Source organism: Ailuropoda melanoleuca, chromosome 14 (assembly GCF_002007445.2).
Source record: "Ailuropoda melanoleuca isolate Jingjing chromosome 14, ASM200744v2, whole genome shotgun sequence".
NCBI lineage: Eukaryota > Metazoa > Chordata > Mammalia > Carnivora > Ursidae > Ailuropoda > Ailuropoda melanoleuca.
Genome location: NC_048231.1, coordinates 50862183 through 50883093, shown reverse-complemented (window position 1 = coordinate 50883093; position 20911 = coordinate 50862183). Strand labels below are relative to the sequence as shown.

The 20911-nt window shown below is 39.3% G+C and overlaps 1 protein-coding gene across 6 annotated transcripts in view; it reads left to right on the top strand.

Annotated features, from left to right (window-relative positions):
* PTPRM (protein tyrosine phosphatase receptor type M) overlaps nt 1–20911 on the top strand; it is a 784719-nt gene that overhangs the window by 506473 nt on the left and 257335 nt on the right. For all 6 annotated transcript variants that reach the window (XM_019797919.2, XM_011222861.3, XM_034642281.1 and 3 more), the window contains exon 11: nt 2400–2502. In XM_019797919.2, coding sequence (XP_019653478.1) covers nt 2400–2502 — 103 coding nt within the window. The remainder of the gene's footprint in view (nt 1–2399; nt 2503–20911) is intronic.

Here is a 20911-nt window from a genome sequence, read left to right as displayed (position 1 = left end):
GTCTTTGTGCTTCAGACTAGAGGAAATGGAGTTGCCATCTGCTATGGGGATATATAACAGCAATAAACAAATTCCATGGACATTTCCTCTTTCCATTTTTTTTTCCCCTTTTGGGAAGTATTTGAGTTTTGGCCTTGCCTGTTTTGGTTGGGGGAAGATAAGCAGAAGGCAGGTGAGGGAAATAACTCTTTTAATCAATCAGTGTTAGCTAAATCATATTTAGCCTTATTTTCATATCTATTGTCCCTCATTTCTAGTTTTTGGAAACTTTTTGCTTATAATCAGAGGCAGGGAGGTGCTTACAACAAGAGTACTATAGGGGTACATGGGTGGCTCAGTGCGTTAGGCATCTGCCTTCAGCTCAGGTCATGATCCGAGGGTCCTGGGATCGAGCCCAATGTTGGGCTCCCTGCTCAGTGGGAAGTCTGCTACACCCTCTCCCTCTGCCCCTCCCCCTGCTTGTGTGCTTTCTCTCTCAAATAAATAAATAAAATCTAAAAAATAAAAAAAAAGTACTGTAAGCACTCAATTAGCTTTTGAGGGAGGGAGGTTTGGAATTTTGTTTTTAAGCAATTATAACTTAAGGGAAATTTTTCATCATGTAAGATTTTATTTATGAGCACAAACTCAACTTAAAGTTCAGTATACACTTGATATTTCATAGGAAGCATTAGGTAATAACAATATGGAGAGTTGGAAGAAGAGAAAGACGTCCTTGGGAGGTTAGGAAAATAGTATAGGTTGCACATCTCTAGAGACCACTAGACTTGGAATCAGAAAATCTGGCATCTAGTTGTAATTTTCCGTGCACACGCTCTCTGATCTTGATCAAGTGCATTGATACCTGGATGTAATTAAGATGATCTAATCTGGTGCTTGAACTTAGGATGGAGACTGAAGAGGAAATGTGTGCCAATATGTGTGTCTCCAAGCCTCCTTTGTTTTGGTAATTTTCCCCTATGGAAACCATATTTCAAAGAGTATTACCTTAAAGAGAATGTTCTTTTAGAAAAAATAATTCATTTTTACCATTTCTGTTACATAAAAATTCTGGTTGATGTGAGGCTGACCACTGTTAGCTCACCAAGTTCATACAGTTCTATCCAAAAACAAAGGCAGTTGACATTTTAGTTAGCCTGCACAGACTCATCAAGAATAACTATTTGATTTTTATAGTTCAAAGAAAATTACAGTTTATGGGCCCCAATTTTCTACTTTCATGGACCTCAGATAAAGAACTATTCTCTATACAAAATGTAATTCTGTGTTATGAATCAGAGTTAATTTTTAATAGAATTGGAGTTAATTTTTAATGCTGAGAAAATCCAATAAATGGAAATGAGATATAACCCATGTCTTTTACATAAAAGCTTTTTATATGTAAGAGATTTAAAAAACTATACTTGTAAAAAAAAAAAATGATCACTAGCGTTCTCATCAGGCACCTGCACCTGTGGGTCTTAAAAAGCCCGTGTGCCCACCCACATCGCAGCTTCATGAAGTCATCTCTGTAGTCCATTGCGATGACAAAATAACAAATATCATTATCTTCTCATGATAAGACTGAACAATCCAGAAAACAAAGAATGCCAGGAAATGGACTTGGAAATAGGATTCGCATGAGTTGGGGGAAAAGAACTAACATTTGTAGAATTATATTTGCCTGGCTGTCTTGATTATCTCTTTGAGGGTAATTTCTCCTATTTTGAAAGAAGAGTAAACTGAAGGTCCAGAGATAATTCATGGGCCTAAGCTCTTTTGCTGATTAAAACAAAGCAACAGAAAGTCAAACCCAAGCCTTCCTTACTCCAATTCCCATATCTTTTCCACCTTCCTGCTCTCCCAAGAGCCCACTTAGTGGTCACTAATTTCAACAAGCCGCTCTGGCTTCTACAGTTTTCTTCAGGTCCCTGGATGGATCTGTGGCACACACAGAGTCTTGCATCTTGACTTTGCCGGGAGAGTTAAAATGTTCAGTTTCATGATCCTAGTGATGATTTCTTCAATATGCATTTAAAGTTGTTTTTCAACAAAAGCATACCTACCGATAAGTACACAAATTATAAGTACCCAGCTTGATGTATGTTCTCAAGCTAACCTACAGCCACTTAGCAAGAATGCAGATCAAGAGACAGAATGTGACTGACATCTCACAAGCCCCCTCATACTCTCTCCCAATGTAAACTCAAGATCAAAGAAGTCGACATATACTGGTTTAAGCAGCGGTTCCTGGTATTCTGTGTAGGGTATGTATACAGAGCCTGCCCATGGTGGGTTCATAGCTGCAGTGTAAGTGCACCATGTTCTTAATGTTCTTTGCAAACAGAACTAGGAAGAAAACTGAAAAGATCGACCAGAAATAATGAGTTTCCCATCTCACACACATTTTTTTCCCCCAGCACCTTCCATGCCGGCTTATGAACTCGAGACCCCTTTGAATCAAACGGACAATACGGTGACAGTCATGCTGAAACCAGCACACAGCCGAGGCGCGCCTGTCAGGTACTGAGCAGAGGAGGGGTGGGCTGTCTCTAGAGAGATAGACACTAACACCAAATTGATGAATTTCTTGACTGTGTTTTCTAGGGATTCGCTACAAACATCAGTCAGCATGTAAACCCGTATCTTTATTAGCTCTAATTAAAAGAACTGACTCAGGAAAGGGAAAGTGCTTTGATGTGAGGTGATCAAGTATTATGTACAGAGTTTGATTCTGATGCAAGTGGGTTGTTCTTTGAAGATAAGGAACAAAAGCCTTAGTCTGTTGAGAGGTGGCTTTAGTTCTAAAAAGTAATTGCTTGCTGCAGTTTAGTTACCCAAGGGCAGATGGCATTTTTATCCTGAGCTCTGTTCTTTAAAAGGACTTTTGGTTTTTTGCTTGTTTGTTTACCTGGGGTTTTAAGTCAGTTAACTTTTGGGAAATTGGCTAATTTCTCTGTTGAATATGTGGTGTATATTTATTTCTTTAAAAAGAAACAGATGATTGGAAAGAGCATTGTGAAGTCTTTATTCTAACATATTTAAGTTTATTACCAACATGTAGGCCCCATTTCTTATTCCATAATGATTTATATAGCTAAGAAATTACAAAGTGTAACTTTTACGGTGAATGAATAAAATAAATTTATTCTTCCTATGAAGGAGCAAAGGAATGCCGGAATAACTCTTGAGTATGAACTTGTCATAAGCTCATTAATCTATATAAATGAAGTTTCTACTTGTTTCAGGGGGATTTAGACATTCTGTACTATCAGAATAGATTCCCTTCAAAATAACCAATTATTTTGAATAGCGTACCCCGAAGAAACATTTACATTCCCATTTAAGGCTATATAGGGTTTGTGTCCATACTCCTTGTGTAGAATTTTATTTCATTAACCTTTTGAAACCTGGCTTTATTTGATCATGTTTTCAATATGGTATCGTAGAACAATCAGTTGGACTTCTTTGTACATGATAAGATATGTACAAGTTTCATTTCACAGAGTTAGCAGTAAAAACAGAACAGCATTCATTGAAAGTAAAGTCTGATTAGGGTGGGATCACAGAAATTTTTATTTGAAAAATCTAGAAAATTTTATGAGACAATTTCTAGTTCACTCTGTTGACTTGACATAGTAGTAAGGGATTTTCATGCCAGGGATTAAGACTGCCATTCATCAGCGCAGTCTGTGGGAACACTATGAAATACGCCAAAGCTCTATTCCAAATTTAAGATATTATTACCGCTAGAAAAATGTAGCCACTGACACTACCTAGGCCCTTTGGATTGACGTGTGTGCAGGGCCACAAGGTTGCCCTAATCCAAATGACCCAAGACACACGCTCATTAAATGACTGGTCAGGATCCGAGTGTATCTGTGACCATGGGGCAGACTTTTTTCACTCCAGAAAGTTGAAGTATCATTAAATGAAACTTGATGCTCTGACCACGGCCTTGGGAGCATCATTTTCTTGTGACCAATTTAAGAGTTGACTAGACTCCACAATGTGGGCTGTTAGAATGGGATTCCGTGTCCTCCCGCAGGAGCATCACGAAAAAATGAAAGCATACAGGCCACTCACCTTCAAGGCCTCCAAATGGAAGGGATCTGAAATCCTAACCATTTCTCCAAAACAGTCAGTTACTCCCTATTCTCCTCTATTCTCACATGAACTCCTTTTCATTTTCTGCTTTTACCGCCTCTTTCCTTCAGACACTTCCAGTTGGATTTTCATGCGTGTCTCTGTATAGATCTTTCCAAGTCTGAGTTTTCAAATAATATTCCTTTGCACCATCTATACCAGCCCCCTCCCCGGTTCTCCTTTCCTTACGTTTTTAAAGTGCCTCTTGCATTCCAAACTACTATTCATATTTTCTTAAACATGCCTTTCTAAGGTATTATGGTGTTGCTTTCTTTTATACCTTTCTCATTGTTTTTGGAAACTGAAGCCTTACCAGGTAGTTAATTGTAGATATCCTCAAGCTTTTTATTCTTAAAAAATACACGTTCAGATGCTTGTCAGAGTGTTCAAAATACACAGCTTTACCACGTTTCACATCATTTCTTGAAGGCCAGTCTCTAACTCTAACATTTCAGTTTATGTTAGCACACCATCCTTCACAACTATCATGATGCCTTATTTCCAAGCTCACCATCACTCCGCTTTGATTAAATATCATCTTGTTATTGGCTGAACATTCCTTGAATTTTCCAAGATTGCTTTTCATTGTCTTTCTTATACCTTCTTCCGCAATATTAGCATCTTGAAATTCATAAATGTACTATCTATGCTCATCATGTAAATCTGCTCGAGAATCAAGATCAGTTCTTATGGGACACTCTTCATAAACATTACAGGCAAACCCACTACAGATATCACCTTAACTGGAAGGATACTTATCTTAAATGGGTAAATATTATCGGCACACATTTGCGAATGGAAATTGTCTTGACCCCACCTATTAAAAAGTTGTGTTTTGTTGTTGTTGTTGGGTTTGGGTTTTTTTTGGTTTTTAGTTTTAGTTTTGGTTTTTTTGTGGGGTTTTTTTAGCAGAAAAGTGAATGTTCTTTTCAAGGGTTTTGGTATTACAGCACAACATAATGGGACTGATTATCTATTGAGTAGATGCAAGACCAATATATCTAGAAAGACTAGTTTGGAAAAAATGTCCATAATACTCTCAAACTAAATGAGGTATATGAAAATTTTCAATTTCATTTAATGTTTAGAGAAATAAGAACTCTGATTAGGGAATCATGGGGACCTAAAATATAAAGCCATAATGTAGATTAAAACATTTGAACACATCTGGAAATTTGCAAAATGCACATGTAATCAAACTGCAATACAAGAAGGCTTTTCCCAAATGATAAGATAAATACTAGAAGAAGGAGGGAATTGGAAGGGAACATCTGTTTGCTTTCCTGGATTTTGCATGGTATTATATGCTCAAAAATACTGTCATTGTGTGATTTCCAAAGCCAATTCTTTCAATTGATTTGATTTTTCTTTAATCCATAATCATTGGTGTTAAAAATTCAGTCCCACTTCATTTATGCACTTCACTAAGTAAGGTGGTTCTGCATTGATTCTATTACAAACACTCAGCTTGCTTAATGCGGATTCTTAAAGTTGTACTAAACTCTCAATGTAAACGATTGCTATCTTTTTATTGATCAACACATCAGCTCTGTCACATAAAATTATTTAAATCCTGAGATGGCCAGGAAGAACACAAATTCTAGCTAGTAAACTAGCACCTAGGGCAGAATTTTAATGTCTGTTCATGGATTCAATTTTTTTTCTTTAAGAAGACAGGGGAAAGCTTAATATTCTTTTACTCATTTAGAGTCCCCTCATTTCTCTCTCTTCTCTCCACTGTTCATTACACACAGACACAAGCCAACAGAGAAAATCCTTGTAATTTGCCAGTAAAATAGCAGCTCTAAATAAAGAATGAGTCTTACACAAAGCATGTGCTTTTCTTGCACTCACAAAAATTCGCTCCGTGGTTTTACTCTTGTGATGCACGTTCCGTGAGCAGTGTCCCTCATTAATGATGTCTTCCACGTTCTCGTGGTCTACAGCATGAGGCTCCGTCAAGTTGTTGGGCCTTAGGTGATGGTGTTTTCAAATGACTCTCATTTTTGTTCTTTAGGCATTGTTGTTTCAGTTTATTCATAGATGTTTTGGAGCTATATGTCTTCTTAATTAAAACTCAGCGCTTGAATATGTTAATTAAACATTCTGATATTCATTTCAGCGAAATGTTAGAAAATTACCATTTTAAGTACTCATTCTTTGATTCATTCATTCAAGAGAAACTACTGAGTGGGGAAAACATATAATAAGTTGTCTGTCCTTGGGAATGGGAGGTGGGCAACAATCACAGCAGCAACCAAAAATTCAAGCTGATGCCTAAACGTGTGAATACACTTTTAATGGATGGCAGCCACCTTGTTCTTCTAACAAGGGTAGTCCTAATTATTTTAATGCTCTGCTTTTACTGTCATTGGTAACTTCTTATACTATGGTTGTCTTCGCAATGAACACTTCCTCAACAGTATATTTAAAAAGCAATTTGCGAATAGTTACAGTAGCTGAGAATCAGGGCCACAATTTTAAAGCAAATAGGAACTTCACTACATTATGAATGGGGAAGAGATGAGGCCATAAGGAAAGGGTGGAAGAAATACTCTGCCTTATTTTTTTTAAAGCACGTGTCCTCCTAGGTAAGATTTCAAAGGAGACAGGGAATATTTTCTGTTAGTAAAAGGCAGGCATAAATGTTTTATTCATCCAAAACACTTTTGATTTAAAAAAAAAAAGACTTGTACCATATAAAAACTTCAGTTTCGTGTATAAAAGAAGAATTTATTTATTTTTATGTAATATTTTCAGGTTTTTATTAAATAGATTTCACCTTGAATTCATTACCGTGGTAGACTTGACAAATGTGTGTTGTTTTCATTTAATCCTCTTTGTCACTTCCCCCTGATGCTGCTTTGCCTTAAGTAGGTAGCCAGCAAAACGTGTACGGATCTTAAAGCCTCATTGTTCACTTCTACTATTTCCTGATTTACCCAAACTGCTTAACAAATCTTTTGTAACAAATCAGATAGAAAATTAAAAATGTATTAAAGGATGCTATTTTTTTTCTCATAACTGAGCTCTTTGTCCTTTGAAAACTCTATGCTGTGTTGTTAGACCAAGGTGAAGGACAGGCTTTCATTCCATTGAGGATGAATAGTCAGTAAAGCAGTTGTATTTATCTAAAGAATATTTGTTATACTTCCTAAACATGTTTGATTTGATCCTGGAGCTGTATGGAAAACGAGATTTGTTCTTTTTTGGGCATCAGCTCACAATCATGTTCCCAGCTGGTTATCACACAGAAGTTTTTTATTAAAGGGATTCAGCAGGAGAATGTCAGGGAGTCTGTGAAAACTGCCACCTCAGATGGGACAGTGAAACAGATCTTTTGACAGTAAAAGCAAGGAAAGAGATCATTATTATTAATGAATGATAGGAGATAATCATGCATTTTGTTTTAAGAAGTTTCCTGGAGAAATTACACTTGTTGACATATAATTAATTATGGTTTAGGAAGTTTTATATTAGGGAGTATGGACCAGATATTAATTTTTTAAAAGTTCTTTTAAGGCAGTGGCAATGCATTTCGTTGTCTACCATCAGTAAATGCAAGGAAAGGCATTTTCACTCCGTGAACACCACCGGCTTGGACATCCTGATCTCTTCTGCTTCATGCAAGGAGCCTATATGCAAATCAACATTATGAGGTTCTTGTCAGGGTTAAAAGACGTAGTTGTTGTTTTTTTTTTTAAATCACTCCACACTGTACTTCACACCTACTAACTGCTGTATAAGTGTTTCTTCTTAGGGCAGCTTTTCAAACCATGTCAGTAGGTGGTTTGTGTTGTTTTTTTTTTCATAGGGCTAACTCTGGTCCCTCTCACTTTTTGTTGTCTCGTTTTTTTGTTTTTTTTTTTTTTAAATCTGATGGGGTAAACAGAAGGGGGAATGAACCATGAGAGACTATGGACTCTGGGAAACAAACTGAGGGCGTCAGAGGGGAGGGGGATGGGGGAATGGGATGGGCTGCTGATGATTATTAAGGAGGGCACATATTGCATGGTGCACTGGGTGTTATACGCAAGTAATGAATCATGGAACTTTACATCAAAAACTAAGGATGTACTGTATGGTGACTAACATAATATAATAAAAAATTATTATATAAAAAAATAAAATAAAATGCTTTAAACTAAAGAAAAATTTTAAAAAATCAATTTTGGAAAAAAAATAATAAAATAAATCTGATATCACAAAAAAAAGTCCTAGTTTTGTGTGAAAAATAAATTAAGGATTTAATAAGTGTCTCTATCAATAAAATCATACATAATAGAATTCTAATAAATTCTGGCATCTCTACTACATTTTGAAATTTGATTACATCTGGCTGCCTATTTATTTCTGCATTTGCAAGTTTTTCAGGAATTGATATTGTAAATAGTTAATGAACGCTTCCCTGCCCCGAATTCTGTAGTACAGCTCTTTAAAAAGGTTAGATGTTTCCCTGTTGGCTCCTGAATCATTAGCTAATTATGGTTACGGCCATCTCTACTGAATAAACTTAACCATAGAACAAAAGGAAACCCATCTTCTGCTTATAACCATTCTGAAAGTGAAATTCATAATCTGACACCAGTGGGGAGTCAGTGAGACACAGAACTCAGCTCAGTGAAGTCTAATGTTCTATTCGCTGCTGAAGAATCTGATTCTTCCCATTTCCTAAAAAAATCTGTATGTATACTTGTGATTCAAGTACCATTTTATAGTCATTTAATCATTATGATTATGTTAGAACTTATTCCCTAGATTCTAAAAATTATCTTTTTAATTAGAACAGTTTTGTCCAAGAATTTGATGTTGGGTCAGAGGAACCAGTAAAATAGTGATTTACAAATATTTTTTTTTTTACTTTTTCCCCAAAAGTTTATGACTCTATTTTATTTTCTTGTTAGAATGACAGTATTGTCCTGAGAAAGGAAAAACTCCCGTGTAAAACCTCACAATGCAGAGTTACCTTAAGATCCAAAGATCTTGTAGTATAAAGTGATAGAATTTTAATTAACCTGTTATAAGGCAGTGTCAAATTTCCACATCTAGGGGCGCCTGGGTGGCACAGCGGTTAAGCGTCTGCCTTCGGCTCAGGGCATGATCTCGGCGTTATGGGATCGAGCCCCACATCAGGCTCCTCCGCTATGAGCCTTCTTCTTCCTCTCCCACTCCCCCTGCATGTGTTCCCTTTCTCGCTGGCTGTCTCTATCTCTGTCAAATAAATAAATAAAATCTTTAAAAAAAAATTTCCATATCTAAACAGTGCTTTGCTCTAAATTAGAAACTGCTGAATCTGTCAATAATCGAAACCACTATGACCCGATACACAAGATAATGACAGGTGTCATGCATCGCCTTTTAGGCGGGCAGGCAGAATCGCTCTTTCCTCCCTTGGCATATTCTAAGGAAGAAGGAGTAATATTCAAATGATTATTCTGTTTTATGGGTCACATAAATTGTGGACCTAACTTTTCAAATGAGCCCCAGGATATAGGGAAAGGACATACTCCCACGTTAAATAAACTTAGTTTCAAATCCCAGCTCTCTCAATGACCCGCTATGTGACTATTGCCCGTATCTTTACAGCTCTAAGCCTCGGGTCCCTCATTTTTGCAGAGCAAGGTAATATCACCTTATCTGAGGGAGTTGTTAGGATTATAGTTATTAAGGGGCGCCTGGGTGGCACAGTGGTTGAGCGTCTGCCTTTGGCTCAGGGCGTGATCCCAGCATTATGGGATCGAGCCCCACATGGCCCCTCCGCTATGAGCCTGCTTCTTCCTCTCCCACTCCCCCTGCTTGTGTTCCCTCTCTCGCTGGCTGTCTCTATCTCTGTCGAATAAATAAATATAATCTTTAAAAAAAAAGATTATAGTTATTAAGTACTCACTAGCTTTCAGGCACTGTGCTGAGTACTGGGAGCACAAAGGAGCCTGTTAGGGGCTCTCTTCATGGGTTAGCAGTCTAGATGGGAGCGACCAGCATGTCATCTGGTCCCCTACTGCAGGGAGGAGGACGGGCACAGAGAGCCCAAGGGGAGGGGGTTGTACACAGGAAGGTCAGGTAAGACTTCAGGGAAGCAGCTCTGAAGCCAAGCAACTGAATCTTGCAGATGGCTATTGTCCAAGAGATGTATGTCAGGGGAGGTATTTGCAAAGGAGGTTAAGTGTGTGGCAGGGAAGAAATAATGAGTGAGACAGATAAGTTCCAAAAGGGCAGGGAGGACTGAGGAAGTTGGCCTGATCTGGGAATGAGAGGTGTGTTACAATTAGAGTGGGCAGAATGGGAGTTTGGCCACAAGGGAGATCGGGGCTAGATTGAGCAGCCTTATGCTCCATGCCAAGGAGTGGAGATGTAGCCTTAGGGCTGTGAGTAGTCATTCAGGAGCTTTAGGCAAGGAAAAAAATGTGAGGAAGATCAGCCCTGCTTTGGGGGATGGCTTAGCCAGGGAGAGCTTCAGAGGAAGTGTGGCTGGTGGATGCGCGCTGAGCCCTTCCACTGTTCCTTTTCACTGGGCCCAGTTAGGACCTTGTTAACCTTTAAGCATGAAAGGAAAGGATCTTGTAGGTGTCACGTGCTAATTTTTATTAGAGACAGGATTTAAAGAAATCAGAACCATTTAGTCCTTTTTAGAGGGAAAAATGTATTGACTAACCAAAGCAACTGGTGATATGAACTGTTTAGAGTATTGTTAAAGTAGACACTAGAACGCTAGGAAATGAAAGCCGATCTTAGCAATGACTTTCTAGTCATTTTTTGGAAATTACTCATTGTATGGATATTTTTAAATCTCAGTTTTCCTAAGCACTAGGAACGTGGCATTATTAGTCCCCCTCCTTGGCTGAGAAGCTCCTGGATCTTTCTCTTTTTGCTTCTTTCTACCTTCCTTTTACTACATCACCCTAACCCCTTTGCGTTGAACCTGTGCTCGCTGCTTTTGTGATGATTATAATTTGTGCTGGGCTGTGTATGCAATGCCTGCTGCATGGACACAGTGGTGGCTTTCCCCACTGAAAGCCAGAGTGCAGAGGCTTCTCTGAGCACTAGCATGCCTAGTGGATGGTTGTGGCTAGATCTTGGCTAGGGCCAGGGAAGACCCAAGCGTTTGATCGTACTGTATCTTATTTCTGCTATGCCCGAAGGAATTCATGCTTCTCTTGGAAAAACTAGGTGCTTGAGATTGGAACTTCGGGTTACGTGAAAGCCTTTGAGTATCATGTACAGCAGAGGCCAAAAGTTATGCATGACTGTCTCCCTAGAGGTGAGAGGAGGTAGTGCTGTGCATTCCCCGACCCAGACTGACTAGCCGCCTAGACACCATCCAGCAGGGTGACGGAGGTAGGCATACAGGTTGATCTCATTTTCCACTGACAGTAGAGAAAATTACATGCTGCTTTCCCCCTCCGTCTGGACCATCTGTAAATGTTAACAGTGGAATAATTTACAAGTAATCTTAGTTGTAAACTCAGAACACCAGAAGACTGCAAATGCCTTGAACTGAACACTGCGTCACCTTAGTTGTGAATCTCAAAGCCACTATGCCCTTTGCTCTCAGGAGCTGCTAGTTCTTCCTAATCACAGTTATTGATTCCAGGGAATTTAAGGTTGAATTTCTAGAGGTGTTCTGAGCTAAGACTGATAGCCTTTGGGAGCGAAGATCTTGGAAAGTTTGACAAAGACTAATTGATTTGACTATAGATGTCTCACTTTTACTTTTTTAAAGTGCTAAAATCATATATATGTGAGAGAAAAGATCCCAAGTTCTAAAAGGCTGATCAAGTGACATGTGGGGCAGAGAGGGCAAGCCAATCCAATGCACTGCTTAGGGCCACAGGCTTTCAGAGCTGAGGAGCAGCCCAGAGAGGGTGTGACCACTTTCCGGTTGTGACAGCACTTTTGATCCTGTTGTGGGGGAGTAGCCATATCATGAGTGTGGTTTTCCATCATCCTCTTCAGCAGAACATGTCATCCACCAGCACATATAAATACATTCAATGTAATTGTTGATGGCGAGAACACCAAAGCACACAAAAATTCTGATATGCCTTCTGTTTCATTAAAAATGAATTCATTATGCATATTATTGTCTGGTGCTTGATGGTCACCTGTATTTGGTTTTCAGCTACCTAATGAATCCTCACTTTGTCAGCCTGTTTGGTAGCAGAACCATCGGGAGCGCTGGGAGTTTTTCCGTATCACCACATTGCTTTTGTGTGGTTCTCTGTGTCCCAGTATTCCACTTCTCTACTTTAACCCAATAGTGTTTTCTGACCAGTTTTGCTGGAAGTGTTTTCTGCTCAATGAGAAGCCCTACGAGCTCTCTGCAATTATTAGTATCTAGTTCAAATTCTTGCCCTTTGTCACATTGCAAAGTGTTATGGAAAATTTCACAGTTGACGTTTGGCTGTTATTCATATCCACTGAGCACTTTTATGTTCAAGTCACTGTGCTAAGATGGTGATCGAGCTGGAGAGAAAAGTCCAGAGTCCTCCAAGAGCGTCTGACAGAGAATGAAATCTCAACCAGGGATCAGAATACGCTGTTTAGGCAGAAATGCGAAAGAGAAGTAGGAGGTGCCCAGTGAGGGACTGGACGCAGGTATAGGGCCGCCCAAGAGAGTAACAACCTGGAGAAAAGCCTGGGAGAAGAGAAAGTAAAGAGATGTAAACAGGGGTCATCTTAGTAAATAGAATTAAAAACACACACATAGTAAATGAGGTTTGACCAGCACTCAGGAGTATTAATTAGATTTATGCATTTAATGCTGAAAGTGAGCATTTTCCTTGGCTAATCATTATGTGAAATGCATGTAAATGTAATAGGAACTGCAAAAGGATCACAAAATGATTTTCATAATTTAGTTCCTGAATATCATTCAGTACCTCAAACCTAATTAAGTGTGCAATATATGTTTATTGAATTGAACTTCATCTTTTTCTTGTGAGCAAAAGTAATTATGACGAAACTTCTATAGATAAGAAGCCGAAGGACTGAAATCTCCTATTAACTAGCTGGACATATTGGGAACAAGAAGGATTTTAAATTTATATTTTCATCCTTAAATAAAAGTTAAATACCGTGTCCCATCCATATAGTACAGAAGCATGAAAGAATACCCTACCTTTACCCTTGAATCAATTTATTTTTTTTAATTAGAAGAGAAATTCAGAAAAAGCTACTTCAAATAAGCCATAACTCCAAATTCAGATTCCCTATAATCGTGCACGTCTGTACTATCTCCTTTGGAAGCTATCGTGCTTCTCACCGCTCAAGATCACTGACCGCCCCCCTTTTCTCCTTTACTTCCATTCTCCCATCACTGCCTTAGTTCATACTTTTGCCTTTCTCAGCTCTCCAGTCCCCACTGCACAACGTGGCTTCAGGGATCTTTCACTCTCCTGCTTCGTAATCCATCAGGGCTTCGCCATTACCCTCAGGATATATCCAGACTTTGTTTAATGTGGACAGTCTCTATCATTCAGTCACTTCCTGGGTCAGCCTCCCCTTCAGGCCACCCTAAAAAGATGTAAATATGTGCTCAGCACTGGGAATATGCCAGATTGCAGTTGATGTGTTCTTAGCCTGGAATCTTCTTTCTTCTTCCCTCCTCTGCTTACCCACCACCCCCAACACACACAAATGATGGGACTGTAGAATTTTTAATGGGGTGAAGATATGACTGCATTTGCACATTAGATCAATCACCAGGGCAGGGCCATAGAGGAAGGAAAATTGACGCTTGAGGCTTCCTGGCAGAAGGTTAACAGGTACCTGGGTGGGTGCTTCGATGCCATGACCCCCACCAAACACAGGGGCTATCGGGTGGGAGGAGGGTGGCAGGTGCTTCCATGGTACACTCTAAGTTTTCTCCAAATGACTAAAGTTTTACTTAGAGTGAGTGGAATCTGATGTCTAATGTAAATCATTCTAGCACTTCATCTAATTAAAAGAACACTCGGCATGGACCAGAAGCTTTTGGTTTGTGACCTTGGGCTATTCTGTGAACTTTGGGCCTTTCTTCAGTTCTAAAATTGGAGTCCAGTGCACGTTCCACCTGTCTCATAGCCTTGTCATGAAGAATAATTCAGGCGAAAGTTCTTTGTAAACTGAAGTGCTCAAAAGGGGTAAAACTATGATACCAGGATCTGCTTAACAAAGCATGTTGGCTACATTGCTGTTTAGTCTGGATTCCCTTATTCCGTGCTTTTGATAATAAACTTCAGATTTCTAATCATCACTGTCCTTTAACATTTATGCCCCATATGCTGTGATTATCACTTAAATAGGATCTGTGTTCTAGGGGTGTGTGGATGGCTCAGTCAGTTAAGCCTCCAACTTGTGGTTTCGGCTCAGGTCATGATCTCAGGGTTGAAGATCAAGCCGCTGTGCTCAGTGTGGAGTCTGCTTGAGATTCTCTCTCCCTTTCCCTCTGCCCCTCCCCCTCCTAATGCACTCTCTCTTTCTCTCTCAAAATCTTTAAAAAAATAATAACTAATAGGCTCTATGTTCTAAAGGTAACACATATTTTGACATTAATTTTATGGAAGTTGTAAGAACTGTGTGTGTGGTATTAATATGGTACATTCATTCCATAAAATCATCAAAGTTTCAGAAGACCTTGTGTTCCGTCAACCACTATTGGTTGAAGTAGTTACAAGTAACAGCTCTTTCCTGGGAAGAAAGACACAAAGGTATTCAGAATCACAAACAGTGCCCCCAACTACCACTCCCAGTCTGATGGTCCTGGGTTTAAATCCTGGTACATGTTTGCACTGTAACCTTGGGCAAGGCATGTAACTTTTTTGAGTCCTGTTTCCCTTATCAATCAGATATGAATAATCATCTACCTGAGAGGACAGCTGAGAGAATTAGTAACAGTCAGCAAAGCACTCGGGATAGTATCTAACACAGATGTTATCTGCTCAACGTAGGAAAGCTTTTCTTATTTATTAATGTTGCTATTCTGGCCTGTTATGATGGCAGTAACATTAACTAGATAATGTGGCAGCCCCTTTTCTTCTGGGCATGACTTGGGAAATTTTCTAGGCCTTACTATGATATTCCTGAGCTTCGGTTATGATCTGAGCAGTTTGTCATACAGGAATAATAATTACGATAATAAAAAGTGAATAATCGTTGTGACTTGGACTGAGTAGCTGTCATGCACCGGCCAGTGCTCAGTCCTTTACGAAAGGTTCCTAACCACCAAGAGCAGACATCCTAGTCAGAAGCCAGCACCCTTATGCACGGGAGGTACTAAGGTCTGGGGAGGTGAACTCCCTGTGCGCAGCGAAGCCACGTGCATGTCAGGCACGTGCTCCCTCCCAAGAGTGTCCTTCTCCCCGCCTCAGCCCACAGACCTCTTCCCTGCAAACTCTCTCGGGAACCAGCCTGGTTCTGCCTTCCTTTGCAGTCATGAGTCACATCACAAATTAATATCCTCTCTTCATTGTCTCTCCTAGTGTTAAGAAAAGATGTTAATTACACCTTCAATTTTATTTTTTTTAATTTTTTAATTTTTTTAAAGATTTTATTTATTTGACAGAGATAGAGGCAGCCAGCGAGAGAGGGAACACAAGCAGGGGGATCTGGAGAGGAAGAAGCAGGCTCATAGCGGAAGAGCCTGATGTGGGGCTCGATCCCATAACGCCAGGATCACGCCCTGAGCCGAAGGCAGACACTTAACCGCTGTGCCACCCAGGCGCCCCTACACCTTCAATTTTAGATTATGATCATTAGAATCTTTGGGGCTTATCCCTGTTGCTTCCTGGAAGTTAGGAGGGTTTTTTTCTTGTTTTCTTCGTTATTATTTTGAAACCAACTTTTAAAAAATATTTTGGTGAAGCCCACCTCCCACTACAATTTCCTCATTGTTTAGCAGTACAGCTTTGAATTCTTGAAGGACTTGTATTAAACAAATTAGCTTTAGTGTATTGGATTGTTTTAATCAAATTAATCAGTCTTTTTTTGTTGTTGATATGTGTGTTCTTTTTCATTTCACCATTCTGAATAGTCTCCAGAGAATGAAGAAAAAAGATACCAGTTCTTTTGAAATGCTTATTAGTGGCTTTTTAATTGCTCCCTCTTATTTCTTAAAGAAATGTGAACTACAGGATCATCATAAATTTGGGGGCTGAATTTTCTTTTGTCAGTGCTTGAACCTTTTGAAAGGTTCTATCTGGTGCTAAAATTCTTTAAGGAAAAAAGCTCTAAATATTTGACTTCCAACCTAATTTTTTTTCCCTTTTTTTCATTGGGATACACATAATCACAAAAACCAAAATGTCATTCAATGATAAGATATCAATTTTATATTACTATATTGGGCTTGGGTTTTTTTTATTACTTATTATAGCTGAATTGCAACAGTGTGTGTTAACAAAAGGTGCTAAATCTCTTATTACCACCACCACCACCATCCTTCCCCCACCTGATTTTAGGGGAATTTTATTGTATTAAAAAATAATACTCTGGATTCCTGTACTGCCAGGAAACAAAGATCATTTTTATTAATGTTGCTTCTAGGATGACAATGTCAGTCATCTCTTTGAAAATTCATTTTGGAAACTAAGTTTGTTCTTCAAGAACCCTTGAAAAGAAGCTTTAAAAATGGCAGGGGAAGATAATAATAATAGAGTAGATGTATTTGAGCATTTATACAATGAAACTTAATTTAACTTTCCCTCAAACTCCATTTCAAACTTGCTTTTGTGCATGAAAATATAGTGCATAGCTTTCCTTCCCCTATTTTTCAAATTTTCTTCTCTTCAACATAATCTCCTCTGAAGGATTCTGTGTATTAGATCAGAGCTCCGGTCTTATTACCAGGGCCTCCGCAGCAGGTGCACCAGCGAGCAGAGCCGCCATGCTCAGGGGATGGCAGCTGGCCCTTCCATAGAGCAGAGAGGCTGCCGGTGGCCAGGGACAGCTGGAAATGGCTCTCAGGGCCAAACTCTACAACCACCAAACACCCCCAGTCCCAAAATACAACAAAACACAGCTGTACGAGCACCTGAATGGCTCAGTCAGCTAAGCTTCTGCCTTTAGCTCAGGTCATGATCTCACGGTCCTGGGATCGAGGCCCGCACTGGGCTCCCTGCTCAGCAGAGAGCCTGCTTTTCCCTCTCCTTCTGCTGCTCCCCCTGCTTGTGCACTTGCTCTCTCTCTTTCTGTCAAATAAATAAATGAAATCTTAAACACACATGCACACACACACAGCTGTAGTATTTGATTTGACCTTAATTATTAACATGGATATCAATTGAAATACTGACATTGAGAAACTGTGGATCTCATAACCTGAGAATTGATCATACAAGGCAGAAAGAATAGTTGCAAATTGCCTGACAGCGATTTGGAGAGAGATAGAGTGGAACAGAGACCAAGACTGCATGTTTGTCGGCTTCTTTCCCCACCGGCACCCAGAGAGCAGAGGCAGCTCGGTTCTTGGTCCTCACCTCAGGCATCACAGGTGGCCATGGGGGTCCAGACAAGGAGCCTGCTTGTCATGCCCTCTAAGGCAGTTTTGCCAAGAGCTGGGCAGTATGGAAATTGTGAGGAAAACCCTGACACTCTTGGGGTTGCTCTTGAGGTAACTCAGGGAACTTTGGGGGCAAGACTGGGGAAGGTGTCCGACCTAGGGCACAGCGCATTACCTTCGGTCTTCTGTACTATTGATAAAAGGGTCCTCACAGGTTCTTGGAAGCTGTTGCAAACAGTCATTAGTGAGTCTGAGGTTAAAGCTTGTTGGAACTTTGGTGGGGTTTTGTTAGCACAAGTGGTTGGAAAGAATGGGGACTTTATATGGAATCTAAAGACATTAGCTTTTTTTTGTCGTCATGCCTTTATTTTTAATTTGGGGAGAAAGCTGGTGGGCCTAGGCAGTACAGCAGTCTATGGGTGTTACTGGTGGTAATGTTTGGGGACTAAGTCCAGCCCAGATGTCCTCAACGAAGAGATGCTGTAAGAGGTTGGTGTAAACATCGTCACTCCTCCCTGCATTCCGTTACACTTGGTACAAACCCAAATCAGGTCTCCATCACAGAAGTTCTTTGTTTGAGTGACCTATTTCTTATACCTTAGGCTGGTCTTCTCAAGGACAGAGTCAGTCTGGGCCTAATTCCTCCTCTTATTCTTCCCCTGTGCCTGGCACAGTGCTTAAAACCTGAGAAATATTGTAAAAAGGAAGGATGGAGGCCACATGAATGAAATAATCATCTTCTCATGTATTGATGTAGAGACTACCTGATCTTGTGCCGGGAGTTATAAGATATTAAATCTTGAAAGGGCTTTACTGGTCAGTCCATGATTTAGTGGCAAAGCTGGACCCAGTTATCTATGGTATGGTGACTCCCAGTTCAGTGTTCTCTCCATGGCACCCCCCCCCTTTGGTTCACCTGCCTTTGGGGTAGTGGCATTTATTTTCCAGCTCCCCTAGCCTGCAGTTATTCCTCTTAGGACTGGAAGATTCTGAATTGAATATAATACAAACATGCACTAATGAAAACATTTAGTGCAGCTTTGATGGTATTTGATTTCCATTTTTATTCAGATCACTAACACTACTTAAAAAAACATACTTTAATATAGTAGCTGACCTTGAATTATAATTTTTACAATCATATGTTTGTTATGAAATTGTGATGATTAAATTTGATTAGCTTAAGTGAAATAAAATCTGCAAAGGAAAATATCTTCATTTGTTAAAACGGGGAGAAATCATTCTTAAAGAGGTTCCATCTAGGACTAATTTACTAGAAATTTGGTGCCTGTTGTGAAGATTAATAACAGGTGGCCTTTTGCAGAGCTTCTCAGCCTGAGTCTAATGTTTTAGTTGTTCCTTTATTATACCAAACCTCCATAACTAAAGGATTTTTTTCTTCCTGCCCTTTGTTCACAATATGGAACTGTAATTGACTTCATATTTCTCACCCAACCTTTCAGCTGTAATTAATATTTTATTATATCAGATTGTATCACTAACTAGCAGAGCAGCAGAGTATCAGACTGCACGCTCAGGCGTGCTTACACATGCACACATATATGCATGCACACACACACACACAGAACACCAGTAACTTACAGATGCTAGGCAACCTCCTTGTAATGAATTATGGCTGAGAGGCATAAAATGTATTTGTGGAGTCCCACAAATATTCCAAAGCAATTTACGGCCAATCTTATCTGGAACAGAGCAGGACAGAGAGAAATTAAAGTTGCTAACATTAAATATTCAACCCCCCAGATCTATTTATGCTGTGCGGTGTGTTACCCAGTGCCCACTCTCTGTGCAAAACTAGTTACCAGTCGTCATTTAGTGACTTAATGAACGGGACTGTGTCAGGTCCGCAACTCTCAGCACTGGTGTTACAGGAAGAATCCTAGTCGTGATGATAAACATACGGAACATATTGAACTGACCTTTTATCCCCCTAATTTTTAACTGGTGACAATATTTTTAAAGCTTAGTTTAGTGTACAATGTTGTTTGAATTATTAGGGTGTCGTTCCAGTAAGTGCTGACAGGTTTAGGAAAAGGGAAGGACCAAACCAAGAATAGGAAGAAAATAAATTCTGTGTTGTTGCATGGCAATAAACTTTAATTACACATTTATTTTGCATGCTTTGCATCCAATTTATACTTTCATTTTCTATTACCCCCAAAAAAATAATCTTCAGGAAGATAGAAATACCAGTCTTTATTTCTTTCTTATACATATAGAATAGATGGTTTTACCAAAAATTGCAAATCAAGCTAAAAAGGCACTCTTAGGTACCATGAAATGAACAATATTCTAAGTCCTTGAAATGATCAGAAGTGCGGACTTTAAAGGATTAGCAAAAGCAACAGTGAAATGGATCGTTAACTTCTCTCCCTCTCCCTCCTCCTCCTCATCCCCTGTTCTGCTATCCGGTTGGATAATCCTCCAATATTTTATGCTGATAAGAAATAGAATAAGTGGATAAGAAAAATGGACTTACAACTAAGGGTTTAATCTTGAAATGAATTAAGACCAAATTTTTAAAGTCAATTTCAGCTCTGTAGCAGGCTTCCCCTCAACGTCTTCAAAGTTAGAAAAAAACAAAAATATCTCATCACATTTGAACTTTCAGGTTTAACAGAGTACATGAGAGATGTTCCGATGTTCTTTTCTAGGTTATACTTCATGTGCTAGTCTATATAAATGCAGATTTCTTATTCTCCTTGTAAAAGCCTTAGAGTTTTGTTGTAGGAAAGCCTCGCATAAATTAAACTTAAAATTAAATTTCATTCCGTAGGAAAGTTATGATATAGTGATGTCACGTTTTTGGCGGACTCATCTGCACGATGGACTGTGCTTTCATATTGCAAATGCCTTGGAAGATTTTATGTTACTTTAAATTCCAGGATAGTGGTGGAATCAGGATAGGGGCGGTGTAACTTTAATAAACAAAGGGAGCATGAGTAATACATGAAAAGGATAATAGAATTTTAATTCAGCTCACTAAGCTAGAAACTTCTGCTTGGTTTTCCATCCTCGAGATCTTACTCTTTTTAATCATCGTTTTAGAAAAACCATTCAGAGAGAAAGATTTTCAAAGCTACTTTTTGAGATTGCCATTGTGGTTGGACAGATTTTATGAAATTCACTAGTGAAATGATGTTATTTGCACCAATGAAAAACGTATCAGTCAGAGAGTTCTGTTGAGGTGCCATTGACCTGGATGCCAATAATGCGTTAATTTCCATCAGGAAGACAGCAATGTGTGGCAGTTGGGCAGCAGATAGGATTTAGCTATTTTTCATTAGC